This window comes from Argiope bruennichi, chromosome 6 (genome assembly GCF_947563725.1).
Source record: "Argiope bruennichi chromosome 6, qqArgBrue1.1, whole genome shotgun sequence".
In the NCBI taxonomy this organism is placed as follows: domain Eukaryota; kingdom Metazoa; phylum Arthropoda; class Arachnida; order Araneae; family Araneidae; genus Argiope; species Argiope bruennichi.
The window spans coordinates 124,947,789-124,966,166 of record NC_079156.1 but is presented as its reverse complement, the minus strand read 5'-3'; the positions used below and the strand labels follow the sequence as shown (position 1 = coordinate 124,966,166).

Genomic DNA, 18,378 nt, shown 5'->3' with positions numbered 1-18,378 from the left:
TGAGCATATAAGAAGCAAGAAGCCGAAAATCAGTCAGATAGGAGCTATTATAAATTGTTAGTAAGAAGACGTGTGAGTGGATTTTTTTGTAGATGATGATGGTAGAAAAATAGATGGTCTTGAAAACCTAGATTAGAAAATAAACTCTTTTTTTAGTAAATAAACACAGAGGAACGGCCTTTTCATCACATCACACCTTAACAAATGTCTGGAAAATCTAAAAGCTTTTTCTACTTTAACTTTATAATAAATAGATCAATTTATATTTTTTTCTAATTAAATACCGAAAAGGGTTATTTTTACCTTTTTACCTTTTTTAGTAAATAAACACAGAGGAACGGCCTTTTCATCACATCACACCTTAACAAATGTCTTGAAAATCTAAAAGCTTTTTCTACTTTAACTTTATAATAAATAGATCAATTTATATTTTTTTCTAATTAAATACCGAAAAGGGTTATTTTTACCTCTTTGGTAGAAATAGGTATGTGCCAATTCATGGTACACTTAGTGTTACAAATTTAAAAATGAATTTTATTTCATATTTGTTTGACGTTATACATTTCTAGTGCAAATTTTGCTAATGTCTTTATATAAGCCACTGGAATCAAGATAATATGCTGCAAATCCTAAGCTTAGATGCTTGTTTTGAGTTAAAAGCGACTTTCGTCTTCGAAAAATAGATGGAGGGCGTATTCATGGCGCTCTCTACTGCCAACCTTATAATGTCTATTCTTAAGCACACGAGAATAGACATTATAAGACTAATCTAGTTGGTTGATTGGCTTATTTGTTGTACAGAATACATATACCTATTGTGATATTCTTATAATTTTGTCATTCATTACGACATAATGAATCTGTACACTTTTTTGAAAAGAGGGAACAAATATAGAAAACTGTTTTCGAAAATAATTACGAAATAGTCTATACTAGAGTTTTTCGATTAGACTATCAGGCGAATAATTTTTAGTCTGAAACGGAAATCTGAAAGCAGGAAAACGTTAAGATATAATGAAGTTCGTTCCTATTTAATGTAGGACTTGTATTTTCAATTTTTCCTATAAAATTGGTTTTTCAAAGTCGCCTACAGGTCAGATTATTTGAAAATGAAGTGATGTTAATGTTCGGTCAGTAGAGTTCTGGTTAAACCTTATACAATCACAACTAGAAATTATTTCCTTAGCCAAACGAAAGTAGTGTGAGAATAAAATCAAAATGAATTGGTAACCCAAATAAACTAAACCAAATTCGGTAGGTTTTCTGTCATTTTCTTATGCAAAAGATATATAACGGTTTGGGAAAATAATCATTTGCGTCACACTCACGTAAGACTGAACCAGAATCGCCCTGAAACATAAATATTGTACAGATAAAATGTCTTATTTCTTTGTGTTTGTTTCGAAAAAATAATGCTAATTTTTTTTTTTATTCTATCTGAAAATGTGTCTCTTGAGATATCTGTTTTCAAAAAATTTCTTCACTTTTATGTTTTGGATTCTTTGCTGCATTTTTGTATATCCTACGAACTCAAATGTTTTTTCATAACTTTTTGTAAAATTTTCTTCCCTCCAATCTATAAATATTTCATGAAAACAACATTTAAATGAGAGTTCTACTTTTTATTATCGAAGTTTCTTCCACAAATATGTGAATATTAGTGAAATGAACAAAAGCACTATAGCGGTTTGTATATATAAATTGAGACAGGAAATAGAATAGTCAATTGTTCAGCCAGAATAAAAATAGCGTTCCTAAAATTTGTTTTATAAACTACTTTTTTGTTGCAAAATATTTTTAAATATTATATTTTTTCTTTCTGAATAAAACATCTTTAAAAAGGACGCTGCGTGAAATCCGTTTTTTGATAAGAAAATCTAATAACGTAACTATTTGTGTAGCTTTTTACAAAAGTTGTTTTTCTGCTATACGGAAATAAATTCTTTTATCGCTATCGTATAGATTTGAGTAATGTGTTTGTACAGAACAAATAGCTTCCAAACTGAATGCCGGTTGCATTTATGGAAGACTTTAAATCCTACGCCTTTTATAAAGAGTTTTTTTTATTGAAAACATAAATATTTATATATATATTCATCATTATTTTTTCGTAATTTGCTTCTGGATATCTTATGCATAGAATTTAATGTAAAACAATTTGTAATTTGATGATTGTACAAAATTACACAGTTTAGTTCGAATCTACTTCAAAGTGTATTGAAATTAACTGAAAGAATAAATCAGTTAAAGGAAGAAATTCAAAAAAATCATCAAATCATTTTACTGAGATCTATTCAGAAATATTTACTAGAAAAGTCTTTTTTATTAAGAATGCGAATTCTTTCTTTTGAGTTGTTAATAAATTATTACTTGAACACATAATTTATATTTTAATTCTACGCTGAACAAGGATTCTTCATGTTCTTTTGTTCCATAACCATCTTCATTTATTACATATGGCATAGTAAAGCAACGACTTATTGAGTTAACTTAGTTAATAATAATAAAAAGAAACGAAATATATTCTTCTTGGAATGCTTAATTTTAATTAAAAATGCTTAACAAATAGCTTTTAAATTTTTAATTTCTCTCACTACTCGCTCATTATAAGCGTTTTTGTCACCACAGAACTTACTGCACTTATCACAAATCCTATACGCTTAAAGCTCTTGATCCAAAAGAAGGCCAAAGTAATACACTAATCATCTAAAGGGTGTTTCAAAATGAACTCAAGATTTGAATATGTCACCATTTGTGCAGTAAAGTGCACGGAACCTTATAATAAAGACCATCTGACACATGATAGCTTAGGGATAGTAAAAAAAGAAGCGTTACACGATAGAACAATGTTTTTTCATTGTTGAACAATATTTTAAAAATAATGAACCACCTAGATCGTGTTATTTAACGCCATTGAATTTCTCTTTATGGGGTTATTTGAAGTCAAAGGTCTATGCCAACAAGCCCACAAGCACGCGTACAGCGGAGAAGGAAATTCAAAGTTGCCTCAATGAAATTCAGCCACATTTATGCAAAATGGTTATCGGGAATTTCGACAAAAGAGTGCGTATCTGTCAGCAAATCTGTGGGGGCCATTTGGCCTATTCCTGCCTATTATTTCATGCATAACACGTATCCTGTGTACTTCACGATTCAATAAAAATATAATAAATGAAATTAAAAACTGTATTTTATTGTATTCAAATCTGGCGTTAATGTGTTCTTCTATCGTATAACGCTTCATTTTTAGTAACCCTAAACTATCAACTGCCAAATGTTTTTTAATAAGGTTGACAACAAGTTACTGCAATCATGGTAGTGAATTCAAATTTTGCTCTAATTTTGGACACCATCTATAACTCTGCTTTAGAGCAGCAGTATCAAAAAGTGGAAAATGAAGATCATTTGTGCCTAGGGATTGCAATACCGGACCAAAATTTCAATACCGGTATTCGGTATTTTTTAAATCTTAATACCGTTATACCGATTTTAATACCGGTATTAGAAATTAAAAAAAAAAGAAAGAAAACACATGTGTTTCTTTGTTTTATTTGCCAGTTTTGTTAGAGAGTGTAAATATCACAAAAAATAATTTGTAACTTATAAATTATAACAGTATATAATCACAAAAAAGTAAAGAAATATTTTATTTATTTAAATCACAAAGAAAGTGTAAATATCACTATTCAATCTGTGATACTATTACAAATTTTTGAAATGTGATCTTAAAAAACATAATCATCAATTGTACTGTCATTAAGCCTGAAAAGTAATTTCGTGTAAAAATTACCAGCTGTCGAAAACGCTCTTTCGACATCTACGCTAGTGGGTGGTACTGTTAGCAATGCGCGATATACTTTTTCCAAGTATTTACCTCTAAATCCCTCATCTTCAAACAAATCGATTTCTCGTCGGATGGTTTTGGATATAGCTGATTTCTGTATTGTATTTTGGTTCGTTGAAATTTTTTTTATTTATCGCTAATTTTAATTTTTGTTCAAGAGACAATTCCATTTCACTATCGACAGTAGTGACAACATAATCTCCGATAATTGAACCGAATTCTTCTGAATGTGGGTAAAAAATTTTAAGAAAATTTACTATAAACTTAACCAGATTCGAATTGATTATTTTCTTTTCTTCTTTTTCATTTTCCTTTTTAAAATCATTATAATTATGAAAATACCATAAGACATTTTCTATTTCGGTATGCCTATCTTCTGTGTGATTTTTCAATGTAATATATAATTCTTCAGATAGTGATGTGTACTGTTCTTTCAGTGACTGCAACATGAAATTTATTGTTGCATTAGCTGTTAATAAATTAGAATCTCTTGGACATCATGTCTCAATAGTCAGTTTTATTGGAAATAGAGCTGATACAGTTCTGGATATTAAGTCGAATTCACTATCTGAAAAATTAATTTACAGGTTTAAGTCGATTATTGTTTTTTGGATTGGATTTCTCAGTTTCAAAAATCGTTCCATCATTAGGAGTGAACTGTTCCAATGTGTTTTAGAATCTAATATTAACATATATTCTGTTTTATTTTCAGTTAGTATATATTTTAGTAATATATCATTTTTACAGGGGAACGTTTAAATATTTTAACAATTTTTCGAACTTTATAAACAATAGGAAGCAATTCTTGATAGGTTAATATTTCATCCTCATTAGCAATATCTTCTTCAAGAATTACATTGTCATTATCTTCATTGTCAATATCACTCTCACTCTTACTCTTTTCAAAGTTGGAATCCGAAATTTCTATATCCACAGTATTTGGATTCTTCTGTTCTTTATTTTTTTTGGTAGAATACATCTATTACTCCTAAATGAATTCCATGTGTATAGCACATTTGCTGATTTGCACCAATCAACTTTCCAACTTTTTTCATAATTGTTGCCCCATCAGTCGTTATGGATACAATATTTTCTTTCATGTATAATCCATGTTTCACTAATTTAGATTTAAGCCATTAATTGGCTAATTAATTTCGTCCGTTAGGGAGACATGAAAACAAAAACGTATACTATTTTGCTATGTTCGCGATACCTGAACATATAGTGGAGACAATTTTAAAAATTTCTAGTAAATACCGAAAAACCGGTATTTAAACTTGTGAATACCGGTATTACGAAATTGTACAAATGGCTCAAAATACCGGTATTCGGTATCCCGGTATACCGGTATTGCAATCCCTATTTGTGCCTATGCTAATCTTACGAACTTTTGAAAGTAAAAACTTTGGATTTCAATTTTAATTATTCTTGAAGGTGTATTTGAATGCTAGAAGGAGATTTCAATTGAAACCTTCTTGCAGATTACCATAGTTTGGTATTAAATATAGCCATAAAAATATTGTATTTATATTTCGCGAGCCGTATCGTAATTGGAATTTGGGTTATAATTTAAGAAATTTGGGAGTCTAGCATGAGAAGCAATTTGTTATTCTGAGGTCAATTTTTCAATTATTTATTCCTCGTTTATTACAGTGATGACTTTAATTTTTTTCACTCTACAATTTTTTTTTGATAAGGATATTTAATTAGTATTTAGTTTTTCAGTCTGTTATATTGATTAATAAGTCATTTTCTGTATACCACCTTAAGTGATGAACAAAGTTATCTGAAAATTTTTATTTGAGGTTTTGAAATTTTCCTTATAATTAATATACTGTTTCAGAAATTATTCTCCGTATTTTATTGAAATAAGCTATTTAATAGAAATTAATTTCAAGTTGCACTTAAAAGTGAAATTTCAGGAAACATGTTCTTATATTCTAAATTATAATTCTTTTCGAATTACATTTTATTTTCCGAGATGTGTTGATTTCGTAGACAATCTTCAAAATTAAATTTTTTGATTATTCAAATATTTAAAACACTTATTGTATGATTAATACTATAGCATATTTTATTATGTCCCCATTTTTATTATTTTCTCGTGTACCAAGTTTAAAAGCAGCATGCGAGCCGGCGTCCTGGCATAGGAGTAGCATGTCTTCCCCGTGCTCTGGACGTCCCGGTTCGGGCATGGTTTTTCTTCTGTGTTCTGTCTGTGAGGTGTGTGAATGTGCCCTTCCTCTGTAAAAAGGGGTTGTGCAATCGAATGTGACGCATGAAGTAGCTAAGTCATACTTTTGGCCCTGATTGGCGCTACTGAAAAAACAAGCGACGCTCGCTTGGCTTAATGTCAGCCGGCTTGTAAAGTGCCATAAATCACAACAACAAAGAGTATGTATTGTTAAGTCAAAAAATTCAAAGTTGAAATTTGATGAATCTTCATGTTACAGACCTCTCTGAGTGTGAAAAACACATTTTTGGAATTATGTCTGTCTCTTTGCAAACATGCTAAAGCGAAAACATTTTGAATTAGGCCTATGAAACTTGCTTTATGGACTTAACACCTTATTTGCAGATTTTTTGTTAAATTTTGGGTGTAATTCATTTAGGCGAATTTTGTTTGTACGGATTACGAGTACAAATGAAGAGCAAGATAAATAAAATTTGGTACACAGATTAAATATACAAAAGACAAATTGTTGAACTAATTCAGTAAAATAATTTATTTGCTATCTATCTGTATTTTCGAATGTGTGCAAAAGCAATAATTTCAATAAGTGAAAATTGGTATTTATTCTTGAGATTATAAATGTAATTCTGTGTCAAATTTTTGCGTCAGTCGGTCCAAAAAAAACCCGTCCAAAGTACATACTCAGTTTTCTGGTACTTATGTATTAACCGCACGCTGATGATTAATCTTCAAAAAATTGTCAATGATCTCACTCTAGATTCATGCCAAATATCGAATATATCTTAACTATTATTCACCGTGTAATTGATACACAATTACTGGTTTCCTTAACTAAATTAAGAAGTACTGAAACTCTCATGTAAGGGATTTTGAACATACAAGCCTGTGCAGTCATTTTGATTACATTCTTGAGCAAAGTCCATAATTTTATAAAAAGAGAGAGCGCGCTTTTAATGGATAGTATACGAGAAAGTTTTTGGTGACCACTCCTGCTCTTATTCTAGTAGCCTCATTACCACAAAGGCAAATGATTGTCATATCCCCTATGCCACTAACAAGCGTTAACTCTTCTCTTATGCATCTTTATTGATTTCCAAGGGAGAAAAAGTTCCGCAAGAAGAACCGGTCTCGGAAAAGCAGGAAAGGACAAGGGAGATTAATTGTCTTTTTAGCAGTTATAGTATATCCTGAAGTTCCTTTATTGCCTTGCGCTCCCGTTCCGTTCATATTTTTGGCAGTAATAGGTAATAATGCATGTCCCCTCGATGGCTAAGACGTGATTTTCTATTATCGGAACGAGGTATGAATAAACAAGTACGGAAATAAAACTGGATTGTTAAATTTTGAATGTAAGTTTTTTTGTCAGTCCTATGGCGCTTACTTTTTTTTTTGTAATGACTAAATAAAGTGTCGGGAACCAGGCCTTAACTGTAACCAGTTTTAACTGTAAAGAACTTTCTCTTCTCACCACCAGGTTTTTGTTGACTTCCTCTCGTTTTGGCGGCAACCAACGAACTCGTTTTACACTCTTCTAACTTGTAAATATATTCTTAATCATGTAACATATAATCAACTATTAAAATAATCTTCTTAAAGATAAGTTCCCCGTTTAATGAGTCATAGGCACTGAACCTGCCACTAATTAGAAATTTGAGATTTTCAACTGCAACCAGACGGAACCAACAACACCAGTATGTTATCAAAAGAGATTCCAACCAACAAAACAGAGGTAAGCGCTTTTACTTGCCTTTAATTTAGAGATTGTTCGTGTTGGAATATTATTTGCCATCCCTGTCGCCATAATTGGTGTGGTTTATTCCAATTTAGAACTGAAAAATATATATTAGAATTTTGAACTGATTTATTATTATTATTGAATTTATATATTATTGAATCTTACTAAATATAAATTTCGAACTGTTCAATTCTAAAAATGGATGATAAAAGTGGCAGGTTAAGAAAGAAACGGGGAGTATTGAGAACATCTGTTACCAAAATTTGTAAAACTATTGAAACAGAACTAACGAAAACAGATGTAAATGTCGATATGTTAGAAGAAATGTTAGAGCAGCTTGCGGTTGAGTCAAGTGAATTAAAGAATCTAGATTCACAAATTGAAGAATTCGTTTCCGTGGGCAAATTAGAAAAAGAAGTATCGGAATACACCCAAAAAATTATAACTTGGAAATGTAAAGCGACCAAAAAAATACGCGAACGAATAAAAAATGCTGATTCTTTGAATGATCCAAGTTTTTGCTATAAAGAATCATCGAACATTAAATTGCCAAAACTTGCGATATCTTAATTCTACGGGCAATCAAGTTTATGGCTTTCATTTTGGAACTCCTTTGAATCAGCCATACATGAAAATGATTCATTAAGTGAAGTCAGTAAATTTAATTACTTAAAAGCACACCTAGGTGGTTCTGCCCTTAGTACCATAGAAGGATTTGTGTTAACACCAGAAAATTACGAAATGGCCATAAAATTACTTAAAGAACGCTTCGGAAGATCAGATGTTCTCATTAATACCCATTTGAATAATTACTGCGTATCTGCCCATTAAAGAACTTAGATGATATTGTATCATTCAGAAAAATGTTTGATAATATACAGACGGAAATCCGATCTCTTGAATCTCTTAATGTTTTGAAAGAAACCTCTGAAAACTTACATTGCCCAATCCTATTAAAATGCCTTTCCCCCGATCTCGTTTTAGAATATAATAAAAACATGAAATCGGATAAATATGAAATAGATGAATTGCTCGACTTCCTGTCTCTTCAGCTGAAAGCAAAAGAACGATCGTTAATGTATGCTTCTCCCGTGAGTTCGAAAAAAGAAAAGTACAGTACACTCCCGATTATCCGCGGAATTGGGTGGCGCGGCCGCCGCGGATAACAAAAATCGCGGATAATCCGAAAAAAGCTAAAAACGGGTATAGCAAAAGAGAAAACAGTCATTCCAACTTTGAAAAATCGTTTTGTGTTCAATAAAACGTAAAATAAACAGCAGGAAATGTTTAACTAACGCTTCATATTTTAGTATATCACTCAAAACTAACCTAAAATGCATTTTGTTAATGAAAACAGAAAAGTGTTTTGTACTTACGAGAGGCGTCAAGGATACACAGAAAAATGAATACATATGTATTGTTTTAATACTGTAATGTATTATGTAATTACAAAAGCATAACTGTAAAACTACACATTTTTAAAAAAATCAGTCATTTGTGTTTGCTTCTTGCTTTGGAAACATTTTCTCTTTGCTTGGAAGCAAAAAAAAAAAAAAAAAAAAAAATTTAGTGCTGCAGGCGTGGATAATCCGCATCGCGGATAACCGCCCGCGGATAATCGGGAGTCTACTGTATTCATTTCCCCCATTGCGTTATGACTCATCGAGCGGAAAAATAAATAATCCTAGATGTTCCACTGCAAAGAGATTTAGCAGTTCAGAATTGATTAGTTCTGAAGTAAAAATAAAAACACCGGAATGCTTATTCTGCAATAAATTTCATGATGCTGTTGATTGTGAATACGTACGTACTTTAAGTTTGGAAGAACGGAAACGTATACTGTCTAAAAAAGCTACGTGTTTTGTTTGTGCAAAGCAATTTCATGTTGGTACATTTTGTAGGTCAAAAATAGTTTGTACTCTCTGTGGTAAAAAACATTTATCCATATTATGCAATCAAGATAATTCTGTTCCGAAAAATAATACTCATTTGAATGAAAGTAAGGATGAGAATAATCTTATAAATGAAAATTTCGCGTTGGCGAATAATTTATGTTCCAGGGAGGTCTATCTGCAGACTTTAATTGTTAGCGTCGAAAATAATGATTTAAAACACTATGTTAGATCGATCATTGACCTCGGGAGCCACAGGTCGTATGTCAGCAAATACGTAGCGGATGTAATGAAATTGAAGTGTCTTGGGGAACAAACGGTGACTCATGGACTTTTCGGAGGACTGAAAAGGCGGGAAAACCACAAGATGTATTCCATTAAATTGCGTAATACAGAAAATAATTTCTGTTGTAATGTAGAAGTAATGGATCAGAATAAAATTTGCACTTCTCTTCCCAAATTAGATCCTAAAAATATCGAAGAAGTAAAACAATTGGGCATATTTGTTAGTGATATTTGCTTAGATGAAAATCTTTGTTTGTATGAAAACGATCCGAAGGAGATTCACATATTATTAGGGGCAGATACGGCAGCCAGATTATTTACAGGAGGAATTAAAAAACTTTCGCCTGATCTAATTGCGATGAACACCAAGTTAGGGTGGACAGTTATTGGAAGATCAGGAATTAATAAAAATGATAGTTCCAGCACGCTAATGTAGCTACTTGTCAACGACGTAAATATATCCGATCTTTGGAGGCTTGATACATTGAATATCAATGACCCTGCGGAAACTCAAAGTAGAAAAGAACTAGAAGAAGCGGCTAAGGAACATTTTGAACGCAGTGTAACACGAGATAACGAGGGGCGCTACATTGTCAGTCTACCGTGGATACATGATCATCCACCTCTTCCTGATGGCAGAAAGATAGCTGAACGAAGACTTAACAGTTGTATTAAAGCCTTAGAACGTGCCGAAAAGCTGGCCGATTATGATGATGTTTTTCAGGATTGGCAGAATGAGGGTATTATTGAAGAAGTTGATCCTATGCAAGAAATCAAAGAAGGACAGCATTTCTTACCTCACCATCCTGTCTTCAAGGAGAATTCGACGACCAAAGTTCGACCCGTTTTTGATGGTTCAGCTAAAGAAAAGAATACACCTTCTATTAATGACTGCCTCGAAAAGGGACCAAATCTTGTAGAACTCATTCCATCTCTCATAAATCGCTTTCGTGTTGAAAAATATGGAGTGATATCTGACATCAAGAAGGCCTTTCTGCAAATTGGATTACAAGAACGAGATAGACCATATCTCAGATTTTTATGGAAGGATAGAAGAAAAGACGGAAATATCTGCTGATAACTGAAAGATTCGAACGCTGGAAGATGAAGTTACCGAAATTGAATGATCTTGAAATACCAAGATGTGTACGTGAGGACTTTGCAGAAGATTCCAGATTTTCCATCCATGTTTTTTGTGACGCAAGTCAGAGTGCCTACGCTACATGTATCTTCTTGAGAGCTGAATCTGCTGATAGCACGTCGTGCCAGTTAATACAAGCTAGAAATAGAGTTGCTCCTTTGAAAAAGATCTCTATTACACGCCTAGAACTTTTGTCCTGCACTATTGGAGCTAGATTGGCAAAAGCAACCATATCCGAACTTGGACTTGAGAACATACCAATCTTCTACTGGTCTGACTCTATGAATGCTTTGCATTGGATCAAAAGAAATGAGAATTGAGCCACGTTCGTTTACAACAGGGTACTGGAAATCCGTAAACTCACTAATCCTGAAGACTGGAGGAATATAAGTGGAACATTAAACCCAGATGACCTTCCATCACGAGGTTCCAATGCAGAGGAACTTGTGAAATCTCTTTGGCGGAAGGGTCCAAATTGGCTGAGAATGCCTATAGAAGATTGGCCTGTTTCGGAAACTATGCCAGATTTCGACGTTGTAAACTCCGAAAAAAGAAAATATATTGTGTCTGTCACTAACACCACGACAGAGCAATTAGAGTACTTTTCTAAGGTATCTTCTTTCCGAAAAATGACCAGAATCACGGCTTGGATTTTTCGTTTTTATAAAAATGCTAAAACCCAGAAAAAAGAAAGAAAATTCGGTACCCTAGATTTTGAAGAAGTAGAGGCTGCAGAAAAGTACATTTTAAAACAAGTTCAAAGTCAATGTTTTTTGGGGAATGAAAAATTGAACTTACAGACATTCCTGGATTCAGATGGTTTATTAAGAGTAAAGACCAAAATTTCTCAAAGAAGTGATCTATCGACATTTAGATTTCCAATTTTGCTGCCTTCAAAGTATGATGTTATTGGAAAACTTATTTTTGAAAAGCATGTTGAACTTAGTCATGCTGGGATACAGATTTTGATGTCGAGAGAATTATTGGATCTTAAAAAGCAGGAAGACAATACGTCAAGTAATAAGGACTTGTGTAATATGTCAACGTTTTTCATCTCGGCCATTAGAAGTAGGATGTGCTCCACTACCCGAAGATCGCGTCAGAGATGCTTATGTTTTTGAAGTAGTAGGAGTTGACTTGTGCGGACCACTATATTTGAAAAACAAAACCAAATGTTGGGTTGTACTTTTTACATGCGCAGTTTATCGCGCAGTCCACATCGAGCTCGTAACTAGTTTATCAACAGATAGTTTTATTCTAGCTTTACGAAGGTTTATTTCTAGAAGAGGAAGACCAGCTACAATTTATTCAGATAATGGAACCAACTTAGTGGGTACTTCTAATGAGCTGAAATCTGTTGATTGGGTGAAAATACAAGAATATGCCTCAGTAAAGAAAATCCTATGGAAATTCAACCCCCCATCAGCCCCATGATGGGGCGGATTTTGGGAAAGGCTTACAGGTATGTTGAAATCTATCTTAAGAAAAATTCTTGGAAAGGCCTCCTTACAATTTGAAGAACTGTACACTGTACTATGTTTTGCTGAGGGCATTATAAATTCAAGACCTTTGACATACTTAAGTGAAGACAATGAGGACCTTATAGCATTAACACCTGCTATGTTTTTGCAAGATGTAAAAGAAATAGGAGTTCCAGATATAGATCAAATAGATGCTAAGAGAATGAATAAAAGATTCTTCTACAGGCAAAAATTATGTCAAGATCTCAGAAAGCGTTTCAGAATCGAATATCTTGGACATCTTAGAGAATTTTCAAAGATTCGTAATGAATCTAAAATTAAAGAAGGAGACATTGTTCTCATCGGTGATAGTAACGTCAAGCGAATAAATTGGCCTTTGGGAAGAGTCATCAAATTATATCTTGGAAAAGACAAGAAAGTTCGTCTCGTGGAAGTCCAGACCAAATCTGGGTCTTTACTACGTCCAATCCAGAGACGTTTTCCTCTTGAGGTCAGCCAAAGTGAAAAATCTGCTATCCCATGTCTCCCAAAGAGTGATTCTCCGTCCACAACGATGATTCCTGATGGCACACCTACCTCTAGTGACTCTCATGCTGTTCCAGATGTGAGACAACCAGGAAGATCCCGTTATGGCCGGCTTTTAAAGCCCAATGTTCTCCTGGACTCATTTGTTTGAGTTTCTAAAGTCCTTTACGAAACTCAAAGGTGGGAGAGTTAAGTTTTCGTTTAAGAGTCATTGTGTTTACATGCATGAGAAAGGGCAGATCTACAGGAAGAATTGAAATTGGCCATATTATTTTATAAGATTACAGATTGTAATAAATCTTGATTATACATCTTAGCTTCGTATACTATATGTTTTGTTATATAATCAAAGTTATAAAAAAATCAAAATTTTATCCATAATTATAAAAGATTTTATATATTTATTTGAATTATTTTAGTGAAAGAAACTCTAAGTCAAGTGAAATCCTTCGATATATTTTTTATATGCTAATACAGTAGACTCCCGATTATCCGCGGGCGGGTTATCCGCGGTGCGGATTATCCGCGCCTGCCGCACTAAGTTTTTTTTTTTTTTTTTGACTGATTTTTTCAAAAAGGTGCAGTTTTACAGTTATGCTTTTGTAATTGCATAATACATTACAGTATTAAAACAGTACATATGTATTCATTTTTCTGTGTATCCTTGACGCCTCTCGTAAATACAAAGCAATTTTCTGTTTTCATTAACAAAATGCATTTTAGGTTAGTTTTGAGTGATATACTAAAATATTAAGCGTTAGTTAAACATTTCCTGCTGTTTATTTTACGTTTTATTGTACATAAAACGATTTTTTAAAGTTGGAATGACTGTTTTCTTTTTTGCTATACCCGTTTTTAGCTTTTTTTCGGATTATCCGCGATTTTTGTTATCCGGCCGCGCCACCCAATTCCGCGGATAATCGGGAGTGTACTGTATATCCTCGAGCTGGTACAGTAAGAGATTCAAGTGAGGGGATTAATTTTTATGCTTTATCTGATCACTACTCAAAATAACTCCACATTCATAATTTTGACCGATGACTTGATGATCATGATTTTCTTTTTTTTTTTTTTTTTAGTTTGAAACTAGTTGTAATGAAATTAAAGTCAAGAATTTATATTAGATTAAAAATACTTATTTCCTTAAATTTAATATAATTTAATGAAGACTACTATCATAATTTCCGTTCCACTTATTAAATCAAGATTGAAAGTTACCACATTTATTTCTGATACCTCCAAGTAAGACGCTAAATGTAATAATTAAAATTGAGGTGATGCAATTTCCAGATTATTAAAATGAAATAGATCAGGTTACGGAGATAGCATTCCCGAGGACAAAAGTGAGGGTCCGTAGCCGAGTAACATAACCACTATACAAAAGTGATCACCTTTGTCCGGAGGATGTTAACTGGCTTATGAAGCTACCACCACAAGGTATCTTTCTCAATGTATTTATTTTTATAATAGGATTCACCACTTATTATATAATACTCAATCGCACTTATCATCAATGAAAAATTTGATTGAGTATGAAGCGTTTGAATCAAATTTTGTGTAATGATTTGTCAGTAGAAGTTTCAGAAGGGAAAAAGTAAGCATTCTTATTTCTATAATTTTACAAAGTCTGAACTAATTTTTATAACATTGTGCATGCGATTTTTTGTCGCTTTTTTTCCTTACAAGTACTCTTAATCATCCGATTTGAAGCAATAAGAGGTGTATTTGGCATAGTTAATGTGAGCTTTGGTCAGATGAAGACGGGGAAACGTGAGACAGCGGTTTCTTCAATGTTCGCCTTTATAATGGAGGGAGGGGTTTTAAACATTAACGGCAAATTTAGGCATCATCAAGTCTACAAATGCAGATCGCTGGTAGAGTCGTGTTTTCAACTTAGAAGCATCTAGTCTGGAAGCCAAGTTCCTTTTATCATTTCCTTGATTTACGACCATAAAATGTAAATTTCAAAGTAAAATATTATTTTAAATTATATTTTTAACAAGTATAAATTGTACGTATTACATAGTTTCCTATTCTCTACTACAATTACATGTGCATAGGTAAAATTTCAAATCCAATTTATGAACAGTTGACTTACGTTTTGTAATCGTAAGGAAACTTTAGTTTTAAATGAAAAGGAACTAACTGTACTGCAATCCTCTTCACCTACATCTGCACAAATAATAAGTATGAATGTATGTGTTGTTCTCTGCAATCCAAACTATTTTTCGAACAGCATTGGAATTTGGCAAATATATACCTAAAAGGTATGTGCCCCTTAGAGCTATTTTTATTAAGTAAAATATTATATAATGAAAAAAATAAGCTCAATTTTTTCGATTTCCCTCATAATTTCCGAAAATATTAACGCTCAAAAATGAATTTTATATTATTTCAAAATACAAAGCCTTTTCTTTTCAATGTTGCCAATTTATTAATCGTACAAATTTATACAAAATTTTGGAAAAAATTTAAAAATATTTTTCTTACCTAATTTTTCACAATAGATTAATTGACCCTGAAGTTGAATGTATTTTCATCGTCTTATCGACTATCCGATTGCGTCACTTTCTTCCATTGTTAAAAATTAAAGAAGAAAGACCTTATTTAATAACTCTGTGATTAAAGAATATGAGGAACAAAGAGTGAAGTTAAAATTCCGCGAGATTTATACGATAGATAAATCATTACATCAAATCAACATAGATCCAATCAAGTATTTACATTTTTATAGCGCCATGATTTTGTGGTCTCCATTAGAAAGTTTCACGCACACAGCGAATGGAGGATATGTATGACAATTAAAGTAAGACAACTTTGTCTAGCAATTTCACGGTATCATGGATACGAAGCAATATCTTACAATTTAATTGAAATAAAGTATAACTAAAATTTTCAGGGAACCAATTGAGCGCTATTGGGTGGCCAGTAATTATAAATGCAGGTTATCTACGCTAAAGAGATCCAAAATGTAATATACCGAGAGAATCATTCATAGTTAGTTAAAAAGTTAAGTGCGTTTAACTTCCAGTTTAATTATACATGAGTGTCAGAGTTACATTTAAAGTACTTTTGAAGGTTAAGGGAGCTTAGAATGAATATATGCAGTGACCCTCAACAAGAAAAAATGTATTGATTCTTTTGCTAAATATTTAATAACTGTTGAGATTTTATTTCAATATAATTCAGTGATTCTCTGTTTCAAATCATCCAAAATAAGAATTTTTCCTGCTTCTAGACCATTTTAATAAAGTTATGGGCAAAATAAATAAAAAGCAATGAAAGTAATCATAAAGTAATGAATGCCAATCATTAAATCATTACCAATTGAGCATTATTAAATAGCTAGATGTACTCTTCTAGACGGACAATAATTCTATTAACTATATCTTGGTTATGATGATCAGAGTTTAGGTAATTGTCGATTTAGTAGAAAATCTCATGCACATTGATTAAGTGTTTAAGAAATAATGAAAACTTATTATTTGCACTGCACTTTAAAAGCAGTACGTAAAAAAAAAAGAGAAAATAACATTAAACTTTTGATTTTTGATTTTCCATCAAAGATGTTCTAAAACACTCAAATAAGGATTAAAAAAAGTGCATTAACAGAAAAAAAAAGAAGCAATGCCGAATATAAAATAAAAATAATGTTGAAAGAATATATAAGCAATAAATTCCAACCGAATGAGAATATTAAGAATTACCATAAACACGAAATAATGAAATTTGCAGATGTAAGCTTATTAACCTTTGTTACAATCCAACTTCAAAAAATATATGAAGAACGTGAAGTTTACTATAATATATTAATCTTCCTTCATTCTGAGCGTTATTCGCAAACAGATAAGAACATAAAAAATACTGTCTCACTTGCTAGACACTAAAATAGAAGCTACGTTCGATGATGATAATACATCAGGCAAAAAGGCTGGGGATAGTTTTGAGTTCACTTAACATTACGGAGAGCAGTGGATGATTATATATACTGATAATGGCATATTGGGAAAAGTATACAAAACAGAAAAAATAATAATTGTAAGATGGAATGTCTGAAGATCTGGAACACTTTTAACTTCACATTGATTGATCTTTGATATGTGTATGCTTAGAGTAATGGCGAAGAACAACCGTACGCAGTGAGCACTTTAGATATAAAAGGAGTAAAAACAATTTAAACAGTTATCTGCAAAACAGATAATATGATCATAACCAATTATACATGACTATTTAAAGTATGAACAATCATTTTTCGATTCTTTAGATCAGGTATGTTCTATTATTCAACAGACCCCGCTTCAGCATAGAATTGTAAAAATTTGTACTCATAAACGATTATTTATGAAAATTGATAATTGTTTTGATATTCTTCAATCAATTTCTTTATTAAAATAGAAAAATTTCTGCAGTGTATAATGAAGTATTGGAATATTGAAAATATACAGGGTGTTCATTAATTATTGTCGGGGTTTCCGTAACTCACAACTTTCAAATAAAAAATATTACACGAAAACCGATTACGTATTCGTAAATTACAACTCAAAGAATTTTATGTGGCAACAATGCGATCTTAGCGCATTTGCAGTCTTTGTAATTATGACGTCATAAATAAAAATGGCGACCGTGCTAGAAAACGCAATGTGTGTATTGTGGTTATTCGAAACTAAATCAGTCATAACTACTCAACGTCGCTTCAGGACCACGTACAAGAAAGATCCTCCTTCGGATAATTCTATCAGACGCTGGTTAACACAATTTCAGGAAACTGGTAGCGTTCTACGCCGAAAGGGAGCGGGAAGACCAAGCACATACGACGATATGGAACGTTCTCCATAACCGCCTTCAACTGAATGCCTACAAAGTGCAAATTGTGCAAGCTTTACATTTTAATATCATTAATAAAATTCTTTGAGTTGTAATTTACGAATATGTAATCGGTTTTTGCGTAATATTTTTTATTCGAAAGTTATGAGGTACGGAAACCCCGACAAAAATTAATGAACACCCTATATTTTACTAATTGGCCGATAGATTCATACGGATCAATTCATCAGTAGAAGAGAAACTAAAATTTTGATCATTAAAACTAAATATTGCAGTTCAGAGACATTTTTTTTATATTTAATTTAATATCACACAAATCGCTAATTTTAAATTGTCATATTTAACTATATTAAATTGAATCCTATATGCATATAAAAAATCCTTTATTTGAAAGTCTTAGAAATTGTCCTATATTGATGACAAATAAAATGAGAAAGAACATCCCTCAAGCTTTAAT

At 32.1% G+C, this 18,378-nt stretch overlaps 3 protein-coding genes across 3 annotated transcripts; all 3 read left to right on the top strand.

Annotated features, from left to right (window-relative positions):
- Window positions 1-7,971: 7,971 nt before the first annotated feature.
- LOC129971975 (uncharacterized) lies at window positions 7,972-11,028 on the top strand. The gene is made up of 2 exons (XM_056085955.1): window positions 7,972-8,190; window positions 10,387-11,028. The coding sequence occupies exons 1-2, from the start codon at window positions 7,972-7,974 to the stop codon at window positions 11,026-11,028; spliced, it is 861 nt and encodes a 286-aa protein (XP_055941930.1).
- Window positions 11,029-11,054: 26 nt separating this feature from the next.
- Window positions 11,055-11,411, top strand: LOC129971974 (uncharacterized). The gene has a single exon (XM_056085954.1). The coding sequence runs from the start codon at window positions 11,055-11,057 to the stop codon at window positions 11,409-11,411; it is 357 nt and encodes a 118-aa protein (XP_055941929.1).
- Window positions 11,412-12,555: 1,144 nt separating this feature from the next.
- Window positions 12,556-13,248, top strand: LOC129971973 (uncharacterized). The gene has a single exon (XM_056085953.1). The coding sequence runs from the start codon at window positions 12,556-12,558 to the stop codon at window positions 13,246-13,248; it is 693 nt and encodes a 230-aa protein (XP_055941928.1).
- The last annotated feature ends 5,130 nt before the right edge of the window (window positions 13,249-18,378 follow it).